At 45.2% G+C, this 21,403-nt stretch overlaps 1 protein-coding gene across 1 annotated transcript in view; it reads left to right on the forward strand.

Annotated features, from left to right (window-relative positions):
• The first annotated feature begins 1,097 nt into the window (after positions 1 to 1,097).
• The window catches only part of LOC150058729 (regulator of G protein signaling 20-like), a 60,032-nt gene continuing 39,726 nt past the window's right edge, over positions 1,098 to 21,403 (forward strand). The window contains exon 1 of the mRNA XM_090338631.1: positions 1,098 to 1,294. Coding sequence (XP_090194757.1) covers positions 1,226 to 1,294 — 69 coding nt within the window. The 5' untranslated portion in view covers positions 1,098 to 1,225. The remainder of the gene's footprint in view (positions 1,295 to 21,403) is intronic.

Genomic DNA, 21,403 nt, shown 5'->3' on the forward strand with positions numbered 1-21,403 from the left:
GCTTCGCCAGCCTCTCCCGCGGGCCCCCAACCCCAGCCGCGCGCGCCCGGCCGTGGGCGCAAATCCTAGCGACGACGCCCCGGCATCTCTCCGCCCCAGGTTCACAGAGCTCCCCAACCACTCACTTCCCTGCCGGGGTCCCTGGAAGTGGGAGGGAGCTTGAGCCTGCCTCCAACCGCTCCTCAAACTCAGGTCCAGCCCCCCACCCCGCCCCTCCGAGCCCTCCCCAGACGCGCCCCCTCCGGCTCCGAGGGCGCCCCGGCTCCTCGTCCTCCCCGGGGCGGAGGAAATGACGTGACGCTGGTTTCCCCTCGGGTCTGTTTTCAGCTTTAGTGTAGCGCCTCGAACTCGTGCACACAACACTCCGATCACCACCGGTACCACCCGGCCGGCTCTCAGGGGCCAGGGTTTCTCCGCTGCCTCGGGGTTTCCCTTCGCACGATTCCCAAGTCTCAGAAAAAGAGAGCGCAGGAGAGGGGGGGCTGCCAGGGGACTCTCCGCGAGATGGGGGGCGGGGGAGTGCTTCCTTCGCTCTGCTCAGCCTCCAAGCCTCCAGGCGCGGCTTCCAGTCCCCGGCTGGCCAAGACCGAGTGAACCCCCGCCTGGAGAGCGGAGGAGAGACGGGGTTCATCGGGGCGAGCGCAGACAGGGGTGGGGGGGAGCGCAGGCAAGTGGGGGGGGGCAAGTCTCCAGGCGCGATTGTGGGGACCCAGCCTCCGAGACCCGCGGGTCTACCCCCTCTAGCTCCTCCCTCCGCCCCACTTTGTCCCCCCAAGGTCTAGTCGTCAAGCCCCGCGCTCCGGCGCTGCGTTCCCCCGGCTACGGCGGCGAGGGCGCAGGAGCTGGGCTCCGCGGGCGCCCGCACCGCTCTCCCGGCGTCGCTCCCACCCTGTGTTTGCTGATCCGAGGTTGGAGGGAGAGACCCGCGATCCCGGGGCGGCAGCCCAGCTCGCGGGGGAAGGGGGACGCGGGGGAGTGTCCCAGCCCCCGCCGCGCGGAGCACGCCACCAGCCGCAGCGGGAGGCGAGCCCTGGGATTGCCCGGCCCGGGGAGGGCGAGTCAGGGGGCGGGGAAGAGGCCGAGCGGGGGAAGAAAAAGGAAGCGAGGAGAGAGCGCGGGGAAGCCTGAGAGCGGCTGGTAGGAGAACGCGGAGCTGAGCCATCGCGGGCTTTTTAGGAAGGTCCGCACTCGGCTTTGTAGTCGAAAGAAGGCACACGCCGGACGCATGCGCACAGCCAACGGAGGCGAGCCCGCCGGAGATTCCCCTCCAGCCAGCACGGTGGACAGAGGGAGTGTGAGTACCCCGCTTCCTCGGCATCCATCACCCCTCTTCCTCTCAGACGCTCCCCGGGGCCTGGGACTCGCCAGAGCCGGAGGCACTCGGGCAGGACCCGGGGCCATGCTCGTCGCGGGCAGCCGCCGGAGCCTGCTGGGTCGGCGGTCCCCTCCGAGCCCCCTCTCCTAACCGCACTTTGGGGAAGGGGCGAGGGCGCGAGTCGGGGATGAAGGGAGGCGTCGAGCCTCTTGGATCGGTTTCTACCCCTTATGTCAAGGCTCGGAGACTGGACCGGGGAGGCCAGCCTTGATTAAAATGCATAGTGGCCATCCCACGAGTTCCGGGGAAACTCCGAGCAAGCGGGGAAGCGGACGTTCCCAGGGGCTGCGCTCCGCGGGGCGCGCCGGGGCGCGCGGGGCTGGGCGCAGGGGCCGGGCCAGAGCGCAGGTGGGAAGGACCCGGAACCGCTCCCCGGAACGCGGGGCGCCCTTTCCGAGAAGCGCGACCCAGGCGGGGTGCGAGGCGGCGGGTTAGGGCGACGGCGCCAGCCTGGGCACCTGGGCCGGGCAGGCTGGGTTTCAACGTCTGCAGAGTTGTTCCCGAAGGTGCGGGCGCCGCCCGGGTTTTCCTTAACCAACCCGATCACTCGATCCCCGTCGTGAGGCTCGGTGATGCGCTCGCTGAGTCGGAACCTGTCGGGGTGCCGGGGTTGCGGCGACGCAGGACGCGCGGGCAGCTTGGGGGAAGGCCGTGGGGGTGGGCATGGGTGTTGGGCGAGGCCCTTGGGCGGAGCAGTGGACGATCCCTGTGGACTCTCGGGGATCCTGTGAATGGCCAGGTCCCCACTGCCACTCCAGTTCAGAAAAAAAGGTGGGGGACGGAGCTCTGGGGGCGGGCGGCGCTCCCAGTCCCGGGGAGGTGTTTGTGGGAGGGGTCTACGAGCGGCGGCTTCCCAGGAGTGGGGGAGAGGGCGAGCGAGGGTGGGCGTGGGGAGGGCCCTCGAGCCCTGACCTCCCGACCCCTCCTCCGGCTGGCGGAGGAGCCGGGGGACTGCCCCGGGACCGCGGGCGGCGCGCTTCCCGGATTGGCCAACATCCCTGGGAACCCGGGCGGGAAGCCCCCGCCGGCGAGCTGACTTGCGGGCCGGACTCTGCGGGGGAGCTCCGGGTCAGCCCGCGAGGATCTGGGGGTGCAGCCCGGCTTTCCCCGCGCCCGCGCCCGCGGGTGGGGTGGGGAGGAGAAAGGAGGGGAGTGGTTCAGGCTTTCCCTCCCCCGAGGGAAACGCGCGCGGGGCGGCGCGGGGCGCTCCTTTCCGGGTTCCGTCTCGGAACGTGGTAGAGGTCCATCTCTCCAGACCCGTGGGTCCCCACTGCGGACATCCCACTGGGCTGGACGGGCTGTTGGAACCGCAGCCAGTGTCCTTGGGGCGGACAGTAGCAGAAACAGTAATTTGCCCGGAGCGGCTCAGAATTGTTCCCCAAGGGTGAGAGACTCTCCTCAACCTTCCTTCCTCCCCCCTCCCCCTCCTTCCTCCTCCCTCCCCCTTTCTCCTCCCCCTCCAGCAATTTGGAGCTCCTGCATCTGTCGTCACCCATCACATCTCTTAAGTCACTACCTCCTCCCAGTCACTGGAGGTCAAGCGTCCTGAAGGCTGGAAGCTTGTCACTCCTCATGTTCCAGACCACGGATTCCATGAAACAAAAACCCAGGTTTACAAAAAACGGCCCGACTTCCTCTCCAAACTTGGAAAGAACATTTTCAATAAAAAGACCCTATCTTTTTTAATGTATTTTTATTGTAATTAATAGAAGGGTTACATTATATTCACCAGAGATAAGGTGCATTACTTCACATACATTGATACCCCTTCTCATGTCCCCATTTCCCTCCTCCACCCCAACGACCCTATCTTTAAGGATTTTTTTTAACATACACTCACAACTTGCAATTTCAAGATATTTTTTACTCAATTTGCACAAAGCTGAATGTTCTATTGATTTATCCTGTAATGCAGTTCAAAAGAGGCAGTGTGAATGCTGTATTACTTAATGGGGGAAAAAAAGGCCTGGGACGTGTAAGTGATGGTTTAAATCCCAACCTAGCTCTGTGACTTTTAACAAGTTACTTAACCTCTCTGTGCCTTAGTTTTATCATCTGTAAGAGAGTAGCTGCTGAAATTTAATAAATTGATAAGTGAAGTGCTTCTAATTGCATGAGGATCACAGCTCAAAGCCAGTCCAAGCAGGAAAGTCCATGAGACTTACATCCAATTAAGGACCAGAAAACTGGAAGTGGGGCTGTGGCTCAAAGTAGTAGAGCACTAGCCTTGAGCAAACAGAGCTCAGGGACAGCGCCCAGGCCCTCAATTCAAACACCATGACAGATCACATGAAAAAAAATAAATTGGAACAACTTTTATCTGTATTTGCTGGTATTGGAGCTTGAACTCAGCACGCACGCACTGTCCCTTAGTAGTTCAGCACTGTGTGACTTGAACCACAGCTTCTCGTCCTGCTTTTTACTGGTTAATTGGAGGTAACAGTCTCACAGACTTACATGCTAGAACTGATGTTAAATCCCTATCCTCGGATATCAGCCACCTCTGAGATATATTTGGGTGCTTCTTTGTTTAGCCTACAACAGAGTGTTTCATTGTAACATTTCCACACAAACATATGATGAATCCCAATCAATCTTCTCATCCTCCATCACTCTTTATCTCCTCTTCATAATATAATGTCAGTAGGTCTCATTATTGTATTTTGATATATGTCAATAACCCACTTTGACTATATTCATCAGTCTCTCCTAGGTAGCACAACCCCCCTCTTGCTAGTATTCACCCCTTCAAGAGACTATTATCTGTTCAAAATGCTTTTTTGTGTGTACTCTATAATGTGTATATGCAAATTTAAAAACAGTAAATATTTTCTGTATTTCTATATGCATTTAAGATCAAAATGCAATGCTTTTCTTTTCTTTTTGCCAGTCCTGGGGCTTGGACTATCCTTGGGCTTTCTCAAGGCTAGCACTCTTCCACTTGAGCCACAGCACCACCTTTGGCTTTTTCCTGTGTAAGTGATTCTGAGGAATTGAGCCCAGGGCTTCATGCATGTTAGGCAAACGTTCTATCACTAGACCATGCTCCTGGCCCCAAATCCAATACATTTCTGTATCTTCTGGACCCTTTGTCTTGTTTAGTTATGAGATATTTGCATGCAACCTTCAAAAACCACTTAAGATACTTCTCTTTGACCTTTAAAAGAATTCACATTGTAAAAGGAATGCATATTTTGAAAGTACTTAGTGAAAAAAATCCATTATCTTTAATAAAATACTCTACCTAGTCCATTTTATTTAAGAGAATCTGGAAGATTGTTTGAGAAATATCAATACAAATATCACTGAAAATCCTTCATTATATAAAATGTAGCATGCTGGCAACTTTTATTGCATCTGCTTTTTGTTTATAAATGAGGAAACATTGGGAGAGTTTAGAATTATTAGAAGTTGGATGCCATCGACTCTTATCTAAAAATCCCACCTACTCAGGTGGCTGAGACCTGAGGATTGAGGTTCAGAGTAAGCCAAGCAGGAAAGTCATGGCTTATTTCCATTTAGCCACCAATAAGCCAGAAGTAGAAGTGCGGCCTAAGTGGTAGAGCAATATTTTTGAGTGGAAAAGCTCAGGCCCTGAGTTCAAGCCTTAGTACTGGCCTAAGGGAAAAAAAATTATAACTATACGTAACTCATTCTGTGCATCAATGATAATTTTTTGTTTACTATAGATTTGTGAGCCTTTCACAAACAGGGAAGCAGAGATGCATACAAGGAAAGAATGTGTGTGTGTGTGTGTGTGTGTGTGTGTGTGTGTGTGTGTTTTCATGTGTGTTCTCTCCAGCACCAAGAAAGACCAGGCTGAAATATATGTGATTCTTACATATATAGACAGAGGCTAGTGGATACATTCAATTGTATATTTGATTAATTGCCTGAAATAATCTTATTCTTTTTCTTTCTTTTTTTTTTGTTGTTGGTTATGGGACTTGAACTCATGGCCCGGACACTGTTCTTGAGCTCTTTTGCTCAAGGTTACCACTCTACCACCTTGAGTCATTGTTCCACTTCCAGTTTTCTGGTAGTTGATTGGAGATAGGAGTCTCACAGGCTTTCCTGTCTTGGCTTTGAACTGCGATCCTCAGATCTCAGCATGCTGAGTTGCTAGGATTACAGATGAGTCACCAGCACCAGGCTATACTTTTATTACATTTGTGAACTCTCTTTGTACCAGCTTTGAAGGTGTTTCAGGAGGCTGAGATCACAGTTTGAAGCCAGCCTGGGCAGGGAAGTTTGTGAAACTCTTATCTCCAAACAAAGAAAAAAAGAAAGGGGGAGGGGGAAACAAAAAGAAAAAGCCAGAAATGGAGAGCTGTAGTTCAAGTAGCAGAGAGTCAGCTTTGAGTGAAAAAGCTAAGAGACAGTACTGAGGCTCCAAGTTCAAGTCCTAGCATCCACACAAAATAGTATAATAATAATTTTACAGACAAGCTTGGGATGCTACACAAATTGTAAAGTACTTTCTTAGCAAGCACCAGGCCCCGAGTTCAAACTATAATGTCACCTGACAAATAAAATAATATAGGCGATTTTATTCTTCCAAATTTTGTGGAGTAGCAAGAGTAAAAGAGAAACAATTCTGGGCCAAGGGCGTGGCCTAGTGGTAGAGTACTTCCCTAGCATGCATTAAGCCCCAGGTTCGATTCCTCAATACCACGTACACAGAAAAAAGATGGAAATGGTGCTGTGGCTCAAGTGGTAGAGCATTAGCCTTGAGACAAACCCAAGGACTGTTCCCAGGCCCTGAGTTCAAGCCTAGGATTGGCAAGAGAGAGGTAGAGAGAGAGGGGGAGAGACAGAGAGAGAGACAGAGAGGGGGGAGAGACAGACAGACATAGAGAGACAGAGAGAGAGAGAGAGAAACAATATTTTAATACAATGGTCTATCAACTTCTAAAATCCTGCTGTCTGTCCCTTTCTGCCTTGGGGCAGTTTAATGACCCAGGACCATATACACATGGTAATTTAAAGGTCTAGCCCTCTGGTAAACAGCTGAAGAGTTGCATGGGCTGAGCCTTTGGGTAAACTCACAGAGTTATTTAGAGAAAGAGCATGTTTTCCAGGGAAGATACTTCTAGGAATTGTGCCCTCATCCCTGAGGAAGGAGAGTTCAATTGTCTCCCATGCCCAACCTCAGGATCTTACCCTTAACTTCGCATTTAAGGATACACCACAGGTTTTTAGATGGAAATCCAGGACATTAAGCATTTGGGCATGCTCCCGAGTCAGATTGGGAGAGCTGGGTTTTGAAATCACATGTGTCAAGTCCAGTCCCAATAGGATCACGATGTGAATCACTGTCCAAAGGCAGATCCTTCCGATTGGATTTCAGAGAGCTACTAAGTGACTCATCCTGGGAGCTTCTATTCAAATCAGCACAGTGTCAGTCAGCAGCTAATAGGGGTCCCTCTGAGTCACAGCTTAGCATTTTGTACAATAAGCGTGAGTCACTAAGTACCAGCACCATCTGAATTAGTTCCTGAATGGTACCTTGAGCTTCTAGCTTGAGAGTTTAGAAGCTGCTGCTGGGATGAGTCAGCTCATAACACAATGGAATGTCCTCCACTAGAGGCCATTCACAAGAAAGTTGGATGTGGCTGAGTGTTCAAGGTAATATTGTATGATTAGGACTTCATATAATAGATTACCTTGATTCTAGCTCTGCTGATTCATCTCTAACTACAATATTTGCATAGGGAATCATTCGTGAAATATAAGAATATGCTCAGTCGCCCAGGGGTAATACTTCACATGAATTATTCCTAAAGTTATTAAAGCCATTTGCTTTCCAGTTTCTACTGATTAATTTTACTCTGTTGAGTCTTTCTCCTATCCCTATTAGACCTTGCATTTTTGGAATAGTACCTCATGCAAAGTTGATTTCATAAGGAGTTGGGTTGAAGAATGTGTACCTCTGACCAGCAGTAAGAGTCTTGCCATCTTGGCGTGTCTTTGTTGTGTCCCTGTCTTCTCTGAAGCTAACTTAATCATGGCTAGCATCTCTAGAATATATTTGTGCTGCTGCTTTTAAGACTTAACAACACTTGGTGCCTGTGTGTGTGTGTGTGTGTGTGTGTGTGTGTGTTATGGTACTGGGGTTTGAATCAGAGCCTTGTGCTTGCAAAGAAGGTTACTCTACCCCTTGAGTCACTCCACCAGCTCTCCTGCTTTTGGACATTGTATTTAATGGGGACTTTACATTGTTCTTTTTAAAAATTTGAGTGGTGTAAATTAATCATTCAGAGATGTTTTATTGTGATATTTGCATGCATGGATAAAATGTACTTTGATTATATATTACTGTATTGCTCTTTTTTTTTTTTGCCAGTCCTGGGGCTTGAACTCAGGGCCTGGGCCTGACCTTGGACTTTTTGCTCAAGGCTAGCACTCTGCCACTTGAGCCATAGCACCACTTCCAGCCTTTCTGTGTATGTGGTACCAAGGAATCAAACTCAAAGCTTCGTGCATTCTAGGCGAGAACTCTACCACTAGGCTGCACTCCCAGCTGTATTGCTCTTTCTTAATCCTTCATCCCATGAATTTAATTCTTTTGGACTTACCATCATTCCTGGTAATTTCAATTTAATTGAAGCAAAGTTTCTACATGAATGTGCCATGTTTCAAGAAAGAGTCGTAGGGTTATTTAGTGAAATTTATGTCCACTTTGAACTGTCTAGTTGTGAGTTATACAAATAAAATGCACATGTTAACAAGTGAGCTTACCAAATTTTATATTAAATATGCTAGCATCAAAGACCATATAGATCAGAGTTTCTCAGTTGCAACACAGTTGATAATTTGGGGTAAGTAACTTTGGGGGGCACTGTGCAATGTCTTGTAGGATAGCTTGGCCACATCTCTGACTTCTGCCTACAGGATACCAGTAGAAATAAAAAAAAAAATGTCTCTAGATATGAGGGAAGGTGGTAGGGAGCGGGAAATGGGGACAAAAACATGAGAAGGGGTATCAGTGTGTGAGAAGTAATGCACCTACTATCGGGTGAATATAACTGTAACCCCTCTATTAATTACAATTTAAAAAATGTCTCTAGATACCACCAAGTATTTCCAGGGTAAAAACCCTAGTTACTGCTCTACACCAAGATCCATAATATTTTTAGCCCTTGCCCCCTAAGACTACACTTCTCTTCCTTCCTGGCAGAACTACTACAGGGAACTACATTTTTGTTGTTGGTGGTGGTGGTGGTGGTATGGAGCTTGAATTCACGGTCTGGTACTTGCTATACAAGCACTCGTCCACTGAGCCACTCTCCCTAAGCTCTTCCCCACCCCCCTTTAGTTATTTTTTCAGGTAGGGTCTGTAATTTTTACCAGGGGCCAATCTAGGTATGACTTTCTTTGAATTTACTCAGCTTTTTTTTCCCCCTCAGTATATTTTCAGACTTCATAATTCCTCCTGTCCTGCCACTTCCTTCTCCACCTACTTTTTTTTATTAAAGAATTTATTAACATTGCTTTTTCCATCATATTACAAATGACGTGTTGAACAAACAAGTTCCACCTACTTTTGAGACTCAAACTGTACACATTGTAGACTCTTCCCTTTGTCCCTTATCATGTCCCTTGTTCTCCGCTTTGCCTGCTTCATTTTTAGTAATCTGTTTCAATTTAAAGAGTTTGTGTTAACCTATGTTTTGTTCTACTAAGCCTGTCTCTGCTGTGCTTCCTCCTTGGTCAAACCGAACAGCAATTTATTTTAATACCTGTTTTGTTCTAAATGTAGTCTATTTGAGTCTTTCAAATAAATTAAAATTCACTGATGAAACCCCTCCTCTTTTCATCAATTGTGTCCATCTAATTCTTGTCTATTAAACTCAATATTCAGATTACCTGTACACTTATGTCTATTGCATATTTTTATTAAATAATTTAAAATTCTTTTAAAATTAATATATTTCCTCTCTGTATATGTCTAGTAATTTTTGTTATATGTAGACATTGTCTGTACACTGTGACATTGCTTGCACTAGAAAGTTGATCTTGCTCAGGGAATTTTCTCTCAGAGGATGAGGGGCAGATGATTTCTGGCCTAACCAGTATTTGGGGTGGTTACAGTTTTAACTGTCCATGGCTTCCTTTTGTTATCAGGAGTTTTCTCCCAGGTTTTGGTTGAGAGCATGGTGGATTTCAGCTCCTTGGTCTTTGTGGAGCGCACTAGATTTAGTAGATTTACCCTCAGAGATTTTCGTCTTTGCTCTTTGCCTCTACCTTCCCTATGTGTCTGTGTTGTTTTGTTTTATTCAACATGTATCTGTACTCATAATCTAATACCTAAGAAAGATTGAATAACTTTATGAATCCATATTTGGCCAAATGTTGTTTGTAGAATTTTGAAAAATTGTTCCCTGAAATACAAAAGTTCAGGTAAAATTTAGTTGCATTAAAAAGAGTCACTCTCAGTAAAATTCACACGCAATTACTTGTATGATATTCAGTAGAAGTTATTCAAAGATATGGCAGTAGTTGGCAGTAAAAAACAAAGAGCTGATGAAATATTAGGAAATTTGACCAGTATTTCCTAGAAAGAATAGCCATTGGACCTTTTCAGAGTAGACTCATTGTATGGGTTGTGAGTAATTTTAGCATTATGTCTGTGAATGATTTAAATATAATTAATTTTCATCTTAAATTTTCTCTTACTAATCTGCTTTTTTTATTTTGACTTGGGCATTAGCTTCATTAAAAAAAAATACTGAGTTGCATGGCACGGATGGCTCATGCTTGTAATCCTAGCTACTCAGGAGGCTGAGATCCGAGGATTTCATTTCATAGCCAGCTTGGGCAAGAAAGTCCATTAGACACTTTTATTTTTTTGCTACTCATGGGGCTTGAATTCAAGGCGTGAGCACCACCTCCAGCTTTTCCATGTATGTATGAGCACCGAGGAATCAAACCAGGATCTTCATGCATGCTAGGCAGGCACTCTACCACTAGGCCAAACTCCTGGCCCCAAGTCCATGAGACTCTTTTTTTTTTTTTGCCAGTCCTGGGCTTGAGCTCAGGACCTGAGCACTGTCCTTGGACTTTCTCAAGGCTAGAGCTCTACCACTTGAGCTTTAGCACCACTTGCAGCTTTTTTCAATGTATATGGTACCAAGGAATCGAACCTAGGCCTCTGTGCATGCTAGGCAAGCACTCTACCACTAGGCCAAACTCCCGGCCCTCCATGAGACTCTTATCTCTAGCTAATCATCACAAACCAGAATTGGAGCTGTGATTCTGGTAAAGAGCAAAACAGGTTAAGGACAGTGCTCAAGCCCTGAGTTCAAGTCCCAGGATACACACACACACACACACACACACACACACACACACCCCCCACATCACAAATTTCTATGTTTACCTACTAAGAGTCCAACATGCATAACTATTAAACACTCTTGTTTCACAGCTGTTGGCTCAGCACATCTGCCTGATGCTTTAGGTTATAGGCTGGAACCTAAAATCTTGGTACTTAAGATTTGGTACTATTATTATTATTATTATTATTATTATTATTATCATTATTATTATTATTTGAAGAAACAAAGCCTAGAGAAGCAGGGACTTTCTTATCACTCCTTAGGCAAAGCAGACTAAAACATTCCACCAGCTCCACCTGTAGAGAATGCCTTGGGAACTCTAAGGTAAGTGCACTGGAGTTTCTGCCAGCCAATTTTCATCAACAGCAGCCTACTAGAAAAAGGACTCTGGAGGCATGCACTAATGAGCATCTCAAAAGAACCCAGATCTGTAGAATTGTGACCAGGCACAGTTACAGCAAAGGAGCCATGATCTGTGGGGTAGTGAGATGGTCTCAGACTCATGGAAATATGAGAGGAAAATTGTAAATTCATTGGGAATTGTTAGTGGAGACTGACCTTATTGTTCCTGAAGGTCATGGGAGGGACATGTTAAAAACCTGACATTTTAGTATAGTAACTGTTTTTAGGCTTTTCAGGCCAGATGTTCTTGCATTCATCCATTTTTTGTTACTATCAGAAAATACCCAAAAGTGCTGGGTGGCTTACGCCTGCAGTCCTACTCAAGAGGCTGAGATCTGAGGATCATGACTCAAAGCCAGCCCAGGTAGAAAAGTCCCCATAAGATTCTTCTCTCGCCCCCGCTGGCTGTATGAAAACAACCACACCCCACCGATCCCTCCCTCCCTCCCTCCCTCCATGCGCCTTCTCTTCACAACCTAGGCCTTTGCTTATGAGCCTCCGATCCAAAGTCAGCCAGAGTCTCCATTCTGCACCACTTCCTTGGTGTTTCTACGGCGTTTTGTCTGTGTTGCTGTTTAGAGTAAATAAACTGTATATAGATAGATAGATAAATAGATAGATAGATAGATAGATAGATAGATAGATAGATAGATAGATAGATTCTTCTCTCTAATTAACCACTCAAAAACCAGAAGTGAAGCTATGGTTCAAAGAGCACTAGCCTCAAACAAAAGAGTTCAAGGACAGAGCCCACACACTGAGTTCAAGCCCCATGGCTGACAAAGGAAAAAAGGGAGGAAGGAAGAAAGGAGGGAGAGAGAGGGAGGGAGGGAAGTAAAAGACCAGAGACAAGATAATGTTTAAAGGAAAAGGGTTTTTTTTTGCCAGTCCTGGGCTTGAGCTCAGGGCCTGAGCAATGTCCTTGGACTTTCTCAAGGCTAGAGCTCTACCACTTGAGACTCAGCATCACTTCCGGCTTTTTTCTATGTATGTGGTACCAAGGAATCGAACCCAGGTCTTCATGCATGCTAGGCAAGCACTTTAACCACTAGGCCAAACTCCCGGCCCCTAAAGGAAAAGTTTTTAGTGCACAATTTCAGAAGTTGAAGGGCATGACACTGGAGTTGGCTCAGGCTTGGGAGGACCTCTCAGCTGCATTATATCATAGTGGAAATACATGGGTGAGGACAGACCACATACAGGAAACAGAGAGTGTCACAAGGACATAGTTCTTACTGACCTAAGTAAGGACCTCCCACTATGCTATATCTCTTAAAGGTCCTATCACTTCCATTCTGCCACCAGTGGACCAAACTACAAACACTTGATTCTGGGGAGACAAACCATAGCAGTTGTCTATGGTAATTACTTAATTCTGTCACAGTAGCAGGAACACTAGGAAATAGAAGTAATAAATTAAGGTCTCAGGGCTGGGAGCGTGGCCTAGTGGTAGAGTGCTTGCCTATCATACATGAAGCCCTGGGTACCTCATACACAAAAAAAGCCAGAAGTGGTGCTGTGGCTCAAGTGGTAGAGTGCTAGCCTTGAGAAAGCCCAAGGACAGTGCTCAGGCTCTTGAGTTCAAGCCCCAGGACTGGCCAAAACAATAAAACCAAACAGAAAAACTAAAGTCTCCTTACACAGTCCTGGCAAGAGACTGGGTTCTTGTGAGATAAGGGAGGCCAGCAGAGAGATTGAAAGCCTTGCCCGAAGTTCTAGAGATGTAGCTACCTGGCTGCAGGACACAGACACACAGACAAGGATGAGGAGAGTCAAGGTAACTTCTTAGATGTGGATGGATGACCACTCCATGTGTGGCCATGGACAAGATGCCAGAAGAAGCAGAGAAATTAGAGAGGGGACTTAGGAACCCACCTGGGACCCTAAAGGCTGTGACATATACCAGAGCTCCAAATGTAGCATCAGGTAGGTGGTTGGATCTGTGTGTTTAAAACTGAAAGGAATCTGGGTACCAGTAGTTCACACCTATAATCCTAGCTACTCAAGGATTTGGGTTTGAAGCCAACCTGGACAGAAAAGTCTCCAGGTCTTGTGAGCCTCTTATCTCCAGCCACAAAAAAATAAAACCCATGGAAGTGGTAAAGCCACTTAAGCAAAAAAGCTAAAGGACAGCACTCAGGCCCTGATAAGTTCTAATACTGGCACACACACACACACACGAAAGGCATAGTCAAAGACTGAAGCAGAAATGTGAACTAGTCAGTTTACTCATGTAGCTTGCAGTGCTGAGGTACCCTAAAGTATTATAAGGTTTTGGTGGGTAATTCCTAAGCATAATTGGTAGAGTATTACTGCTCAGAATCAGCATTTCCTTTTATCAGTTATCTATAAGCCATCTCTTTAAAGTTTCTAAACATTTATAATAAAGGGGCAGCAAACTCAAACAGGTGAGCCAAACCTAGCCCACTGCCCTGCTTTTTGTATCCTAAGAATGAGTTTTACATTAAGTTGTTGAAGGAAAAATTTTTAAATCATATTTTGTGACATGTAGATTTTCACGAAATTTAATTTCAATGTCTATAAATATTTTTTGTTGTTGTTGTTGGTTGTGGGACTTGAACTCTGGGCCTGGGTGTTGTCCCTGAACTCTTCAGCTCAAGGCTGCTTCCCTACCCCTTGAGCCACAGCACCACTTCTGGTTTTCGGGTGGTTAATTGGAGATAAGAGTCTCATGGACTTGAGTGCCCTGGCTGGCTTTGAACAGGGATTCTCAGATCTCAGCCTCCTGAGTAGCTAGGATTACAGGTGTGAGCCACCAAGCCTGGCTTAAATAAGTTTTATTGGAACAGAACCACACGCATCTGTTCATGCAATATCTGTGGCTGCTTTTGAATGGTAGAGATGGAGTTGGCTAGCCGCAGTAGAGTACACAGGACAAGTAAGCCTAAATATTTCCGCTCCTGTCCATTGTTTAAGCTGGTCTACCTCGGATCTATAGCATAAATGTATTTGTGGAATATCACTAGGGCTTTGAATTGTCTATACAAAAGTAAATACGAAGTCCTATCAATGATGTTCTCTTATTTAAAAAAAATCTGTCATTTTTTTAGAAAGGCAGAACAAAAATCCAATTAAGGATCGGAAATCGAATCAAAAGATCCAACCTAAAGTTCCTCTGAGGATTCAAGATTTTAACATTCAGCATTTTCATATTAACAGGAAGGCTTAGTGGCAATTAACAAGCCCCAAAAGTCCTGATGAAGAAGAACCACAGGGAAATAATATGCACAGAGGTTTTGTGTGTAAGGGAGTTCAGCTGGCTTCCCGAGAATCAAATTACTTCCAGCCTGCAAAAGCTTTAAATAGGATGCACCACTGGCAGTTTAGTGGCATTTATAATAGGGCCATCATCCCAGGATGAAACATTCTGAGTAATAATGGAGAAAGGGCAAAGTGTGAAGATACCATGCCAAGGCCACAGAAAAATCATGGAAATTTTTCTATGGGGAAAGCAGAGTTTGTGGGGAAAAAAAACCCCACAGAGGAATAATTGCCCAGAGTCATATACAAGAAGAAAAGGAAGGAAGCTAGTTAGTTACTTATGAATACACCTATATTTGTACATTTTTTCTTATCTTTAGTTTCTATGTTTCACAATCCATATGCTGTGAGTGTTGAGGGAAGTTCTTCAGGTCAGCACACACTCTGCTGTTTGGCCTGTAACACTGGTGCTCAGCACAGATAGAATGGAGACGACGCTAGCAGAGTCAATCAGACTGGTGATGTCTTCATGCAGAACTGGGCTCTCACATATAATCAAATAAGGATGCTTTGACTTTAAGACTTCTTAGTTCCAGACATGATGTAGAAAATTAGGGCAATGACAGAAGGGTCCATGCAAACATTTTTTCCCCTCCTCCTGCTCTTCTTCCTCCTCTTTCTTTTCCTTCTCCTCCTCCTCCTCTCCTCCTTTTCCTTTTTCTTAGCTCTCCTTCCTCATCCCTTTTCCTCCTCCTCCTCCTTTTCCTCCTCCCCCCCTTCACCTTTTCCTAGGGTTACTCAGCTAACGTTCAATTAGAACAATGCTACCATCCCTGTTTTCTCCTGGCTATCTTGGAGATGAAGTCTCATGGGCTTTCCTTCCCTGGCTGCCAGGAAACATAAAAATCCAGATCTGAGACTCCTGTGGTGCTAGGATTACAGATGTGAGTCAGCAGAGCCTGGCTGCAAACATTACAGTTACATTTGGCAGGTAGTGGGTGCATTACTTCTCACACATTGATACCCCTTCTCATGTTTTTATCCCTGTGTCCTTGGACTTTCTTAAGGCTCTACCACTTCAGCCACAGCACCACTTCCAGCCTTTTCTGTGTATGTGGTCCCAAGGAATCAAGCCCAGGGCTTTGTGTATGCTAGGCAAGCATTCTACCACTAGGCTATGCTCCTGGCTCTGAATGTTACTTTTAAGAATAGCATAAGCCTATGATTAGAACATTTTAAAACATTCATATAACAACTGCCATACCTTTGTCATACTCCTAAAATTATTCTAAATTCATCTAATACTGTTATAAGGAAACTCAGTCATGAGAAACTGAAAAGCCACCAGTTAAAAGGCCAAATTATGAGTTTTTATCAGAGACCAGAGGGCAGCTGGTGGACTCGTCTCAAAGACCAGCAGCATCACATGCAGCCAGCATAACACTTATATGGGCCAAAACCGTATAAGGTGTATGGAGTCAAACCCAACCTATGAGCAACGCAAGCCACAGGAGCACACTTAAGTCTAATAGAAGAGCAAACCTACAAGGGAAACAATCAAGAGAAATCAAGGGCTAATTATTTCGGGGAAGCATAGACTCAGTCTCCTTGCTTCATTCAATACCTTACTCTCTTTTCTTATTCGTGTCTTTTCAGTCTTCCTTACCCCCTCTTCGTTTCATACACCAACTTGTGGAAGGAACTAGAGCTTTGTCCTGTGGATTGCCCCGTGTCCTGAGTTTGTTGCTTGCTTGTGTTGCTCACTTGTTTCTGGAGCCCCTAGATTCCTGGGAACTGCAGGAATGGATTTGGAATGGATTGGGGTTCAGTGATTTGATTGGAAGACTTCTGGGTGGCGCTTGCTTTTCCTGCTGTGTTATTACATCAGGGGGACATGATATCTGACTGGCTGGATTAGTTTTAGTTCTGCACAGAACTTTACCTCTAAGAACTTGCTGGGTCCACATTTAGAGTGATCAGATGGTCATGGTGTCTTGGTTGACATTGGTCTTCTGGATGCTCTTTGGGAATTCCAGTGGAACTGGAATGCCGCCTGATGTTCCACGACAGGACACCCTCCTTTCCCCCTTGCTCCCCAAGAAGCTACTGCTCTAATACCTTCTGGCTGTAAGTTGTAAGTTCCCTGTTGGCCTGGGGGAGGGTGGTGGTGGTGATGATGATGATGATGTTACCTTTCCAGTATGCACAGTTAATATGGAGACTATTCTGAATGAGGAAGGCTACATCATGCTCATAAATGTGTCTAAGAAGAGTAGTATACCTTTCCTCAAATAGGTTACGTGGATGGTACCTAGGAGCCTGTGGAACTGTTAGGGAGGCTGAGCCTTGCAGCATGCAGGCTTCCTGCTCAGTGCTCCATTCCTTTCCCATCATTCTGGGCCCTTCCATAAAAGCATGGCTTTGTGGTGGATCTCAATTCACTTCAAGTTTCAGTTCACCTTCTTCAAGTTATAGTAAAGCATGCATAATAGATAATACCCTGTGGGCTCTAGATTTACTTGGATTTCAAGACCAGAGATAGAGAAATGAAATATGTACAAGACTGAGTACAGTGAGGGCTTATGTGGCATTAATTACACATATTCATAGTCTTCCCTGTTAAGTAGAATCTGAAATTTAATTAGCCAAGCTTTATGCTAGGCTGTCCATCCAGATGCAGTGTGGGCACCGACTTCTTGGTGAATGTAGTCATGATTATAAATGCATTTTCGAAGGAGTAGGAAGACTGGATGATTAGATTATCTAGTCCCTCTGGTGAATAGTTGGGAGAACTCAGTCCTGGAGAGGTGACCTTCCTGCTAGTGTCACCAAGCTTGACAGTCCAAAGCAGACCACAGCAAAACCTTTGCTGCCCACTGCGCCCAGCAGGAGAAAATGCTCTGTTTGGCCAACTGGCAAATTGGCATCTCTCATCTCTAGCCTTTCCTTTCTCAATGTTGTGGGGCTATTTTTGTCTCTCCTTGCATGCACTCAAAAGCATTTAGGTTATTATTTCCAGATTTGTGAATGGCTGAGGCACCAGATGTCAGAGTGATGCATGGTATTCCTACTGCTTTCCTCCTGGCTGAATAGAGTCACAGAAATTATACGAGTGATAGGTTTATGATGCTAAAAGCCAATTAAGGCTGAATATTCCTCCAAAGAATTGCTTGAGATCAGAACTGTTCCAGGTTTTGGATTTTTTTTAAAAAAAGATTTGGACTGCTTACACATACAAATGAGGAATTTGGGAATGGGGCTCAAGTATAAACATGAAATTCACTTTTGTCCTTATAAACTTTATACAGTCTGAATATAATGTTACTGTCCATTTTTGTTGTTGTTGAGAAAAGTATTAGGAAGTTGTCCAGGATGGCCTCAGACTCCAACTCCTCCTGCCTCAGCCTTCCAAGTGCTTGCATTTCAAGTGTGTGTCACCATACAAAGTGCTGTTTTCCCTGCCGGTGCCAGAGTTTGAACTCAGAGCTCTGCATTTGCTCAGCTTGCTAATCTTACATCACTCGAGCAACACCTCTAGCGCAGTTTTGTTTTGTTTTGCTGGTTATTATGGAGTTGGAGTTTAATGAACTTTTTTTCTGCCCAAACTGGCTTCAAACCTCTATTCTCCAAATCTCAGCCTACTGAGTAGCTAGAATTGCAGATATAAGCACTGGCACTTGGCCTTATTTTTTTTCTCACAGTACTTGTAGTGTGCTTGACTTTGTTACTCTAATGTATCATATGAGATTAGGAGTGGAATATTCTACTTGTGATGTCATGTTGGGGCTCACAGTCACATTTCAGATTTTTGGATTAGAGATGCCAAATCTTTGTGAAGTCTTCCCTATTAATCAATCAGTGTAAGTCAGTAAAATTCCTCATTAAGGAACTGTCATCATAATAATGATGTAAGTCAATAATTTCACCATCTTCAGGGCCTGACACTGGTCATGGTTCTATACCTATAATCCAGTGCCAGGATTACTGGTGTGTGTTCTGTGGCATCTGGCTAATTTGTGCTTTTATTTATTGTCAGGGTTTTTAGTCCTTGGTCCCTCCCGACCTGCAGGAGGGGTAGAGAGAATACGCCCCAACCAGGACAAGCCGAGAAAGGAGAGGGCTGACTGACCGCCGCACCCAGACCTCCCTTGCTGGAGGACAATCAGACGTGTCAGGGAGACCCCTCAAGGCAGGAACTCGTTTATTGAGGAAGTCCATTCAGCTAAGATAGGGTGCAGGAGCCTATCAACACAAAGGTAGGCAGGGCAGGGGAGGTCCACATGTTTACTCACTATAGGTCTCAGCAGAGAGTGATAAAGCAACACATTCGTACCCAATGGTAATCAAGTCTCAGCAGAAAGAGATTCACAATACCGACGATATAGCTTAAAGTTAGGCATGGCGTTCATACATGAAAGCTTGTTTCTTTGTGTGGTTATCTTACTTAGTGATGCAGATTCATGGGCCAGCCTGATCCTGTACTCGGCTCCCAATAATTTATTATTATTTTTTTGGTGCCTGTCTTGGCACTTGAGCCATAGCTCTACTTCTGGCTTTTAGGTGGTTAATTGGAGATAAGAGTATGATAGACTTTCCTGCCCAGGCTGTCCTTAAGACCTTAGCCTCCTGATTATCTAGGATTATAGGCATGAGCCACCAGCTCTTGGCTCATTTGAGTTTCTATTTTGAAACTGTTTATAATATCCAAATAAAGAAGTAGATTGGTAGATTTTCAAGTTGATCATACCTAGGTAATCAGCATGCAAATCAAGCTTCCAGAAGTCTGCTCATCGAGGCAAGCATTATTGACTTTTTTTTTTTTTTTTGCCAGTCCTGGGCTTGAGCTCAGGGCCTGAGCGCTGTTCTTGGACTTTCTCAAGGCTGGAGCTCTACCACTTGAGTCTCAGCACCACTTCTGGCTTTTTTGTATATACGTGGTTCCAAGGAATCGAACCCGGGTCTTTGTGCATGCTAGGCAAGCACTTTAACCACTAGGCCAAACTCCCGGCCCCACATTATTGACTCTTAACAGCTTAGAAGAGTTTGTGCCAGGTCTGGTGTTTCGTTAAATAGGATCATATACTATACCCTCTTTTGCATCCTTTTTTTACCCTTTTTTGGTGTGAGAGATTGAACCCAGGGAATCACACCTACTATAAGCATGCATTCTGCAAGTGAGCCACGCCCCAGTCTCTCTTCAGCATCTTCTACCCATTCTACCTTCCATCGTTGATGAAATTCAGCTATATGTCAAGGTCACTGTAGATTGCTGAGTGACATCCACTGTGTGGATTCACTGAAGTTTCTACCTCTATTATTGATGAGCAGTTGTAGACTATTTGTGTAGTCGACCAAGAGCATCGTTTGCATCTGTTTAGCACAAGCTTTTTGGGGAGAAGATTCCAACGACTGAAATAGCTGAGACATAGCATGTGTCTTTGACTAGCTTTAGTGGATTATGTGAGTGATTGATCCAGTTTACGTTACTATCAACAACCCAAGGGAGTTCTGGTTGTGCCATATTCTTACTGTCATTTGGTATTTTCCTCATCATTGTAGCGCTTTTGGTTTGTTTAGGTGTGATTGTGGGCATATGTATATGTGCCTGCCATTCCCTGTGCATCCAATATGTACCACAGACTAGGTTATGGAATCTGCTGTAAATAATGTATGTGTTATATAACATACAACATGTAATGTACATCTTATATATTATAAATACATATGTGGATGTGTACACGTGTATATGCAATACATATATACATATGGATGTGTACACATGTATATGTAATGCATATACTATATACCTGTATATATCTATAGATAGATATATATATATTCAAGGCCTTGTGCTTGCTAAGGAATTCCTGTGATATTTGAGCTATCTCCCCTTGCTCATTTGCCTTCAGTAACTATTCAGATATTTTTCACATTTGTTCTTGCTAATTCTGGGGCTTGAACTCAGGGCCTGAGCACTGGCCTTGAGAAAGCTCAAGGCTAGTGCTCTACCACTTGAGCCACAGCACCATTTCTGGCTTTTCCTATGTATAGTATGTGTGGTACCGAGGAAGCGAACCGGGTCTTTGTGCCTGCTAGGAAAACACTCCACCACTAGGCTAAACTCCTGGCCCTGTTTTTCTCACTTTTGCAGAGGGCTGACCTCAGACCACAATCCTCCCATCTCTGCTTCTGGTCCAGCTCGAATTTGAAACAAGAGCCACCATGCCCAGATTACCTTTGTTTTTGACCCAGGGACCAGATGAATCAGCCTATCTATTGACAGCAAATTTTTTCTCCTATAAATAAGAATGGACAAATTAATTTATTAATCAGGCAGTTTATCATTATTGTGCATGTAAATACCTCCATTTTATACATATGTATATAATCTATATATAACTATATAGTTCGCTTAACACCTACTTAAAATATTTCCAGTAATTACTGTAGCTACACATTTTTGTACCACTATAAGAGAAAGTACTTCAACAATTTTTTTTTGTCAGTCTTGGGACTTGAACTCAGGGGCTGAGCACTGTCCTTGGGCCTTCCTCAAGTTTAGAGCTCTACCACTTGAGCCACAGCACCATTTCTGGCTTTTCTATGTATGTGGTACCAAGGAATCAAACCCGGGTCTTTGTGCATAGGCAAGCACTCTACCTCTAGGCAAACTCCCAGCCCCTTAGCAATATTTTAATAGACATTTCCTTTTAAAACCATTCTGAGTTCAACTAAATACTAAGACTTTCAATAATTGTAACTGGAAAAGACATGATCAGTTTAAAAAGATGTGTCAGGTTTGACTAATTTGGGATGCTAGTGACACAGTCCCACAGTTAATTCTGGTCTTCTCTTGTGGTTACATCTGTGCTCCCCTTTCATACCAGCTGGGTCCCTCAGGGATGATACTCAAGAAACTATAAAAAGTAAATTGTATTCCAGTCTGGTTTCTGTCTACAATCTCACCATCTGTCTCTAACCCTGGAGACTGAGGTTAGACTATCCAGTAATCTTGAAGCTTCTTTCCTCATTCAAAATCCAAACAAAGCAGCAATAAGTTGCC

This window comes from Megascapheus bottae, chromosome 9 (genome assembly GCF_031878675.1).
Source record: "Megascapheus bottae isolate mThoBot1 chromosome 9, mThoBot2.hap1, whole genome shotgun sequence".
NCBI classification, from domain to species: domain Eukaryota; kingdom Metazoa; phylum Chordata; class Mammalia; order Rodentia; family Geomyidae; genus Megascapheus; species Megascapheus bottae.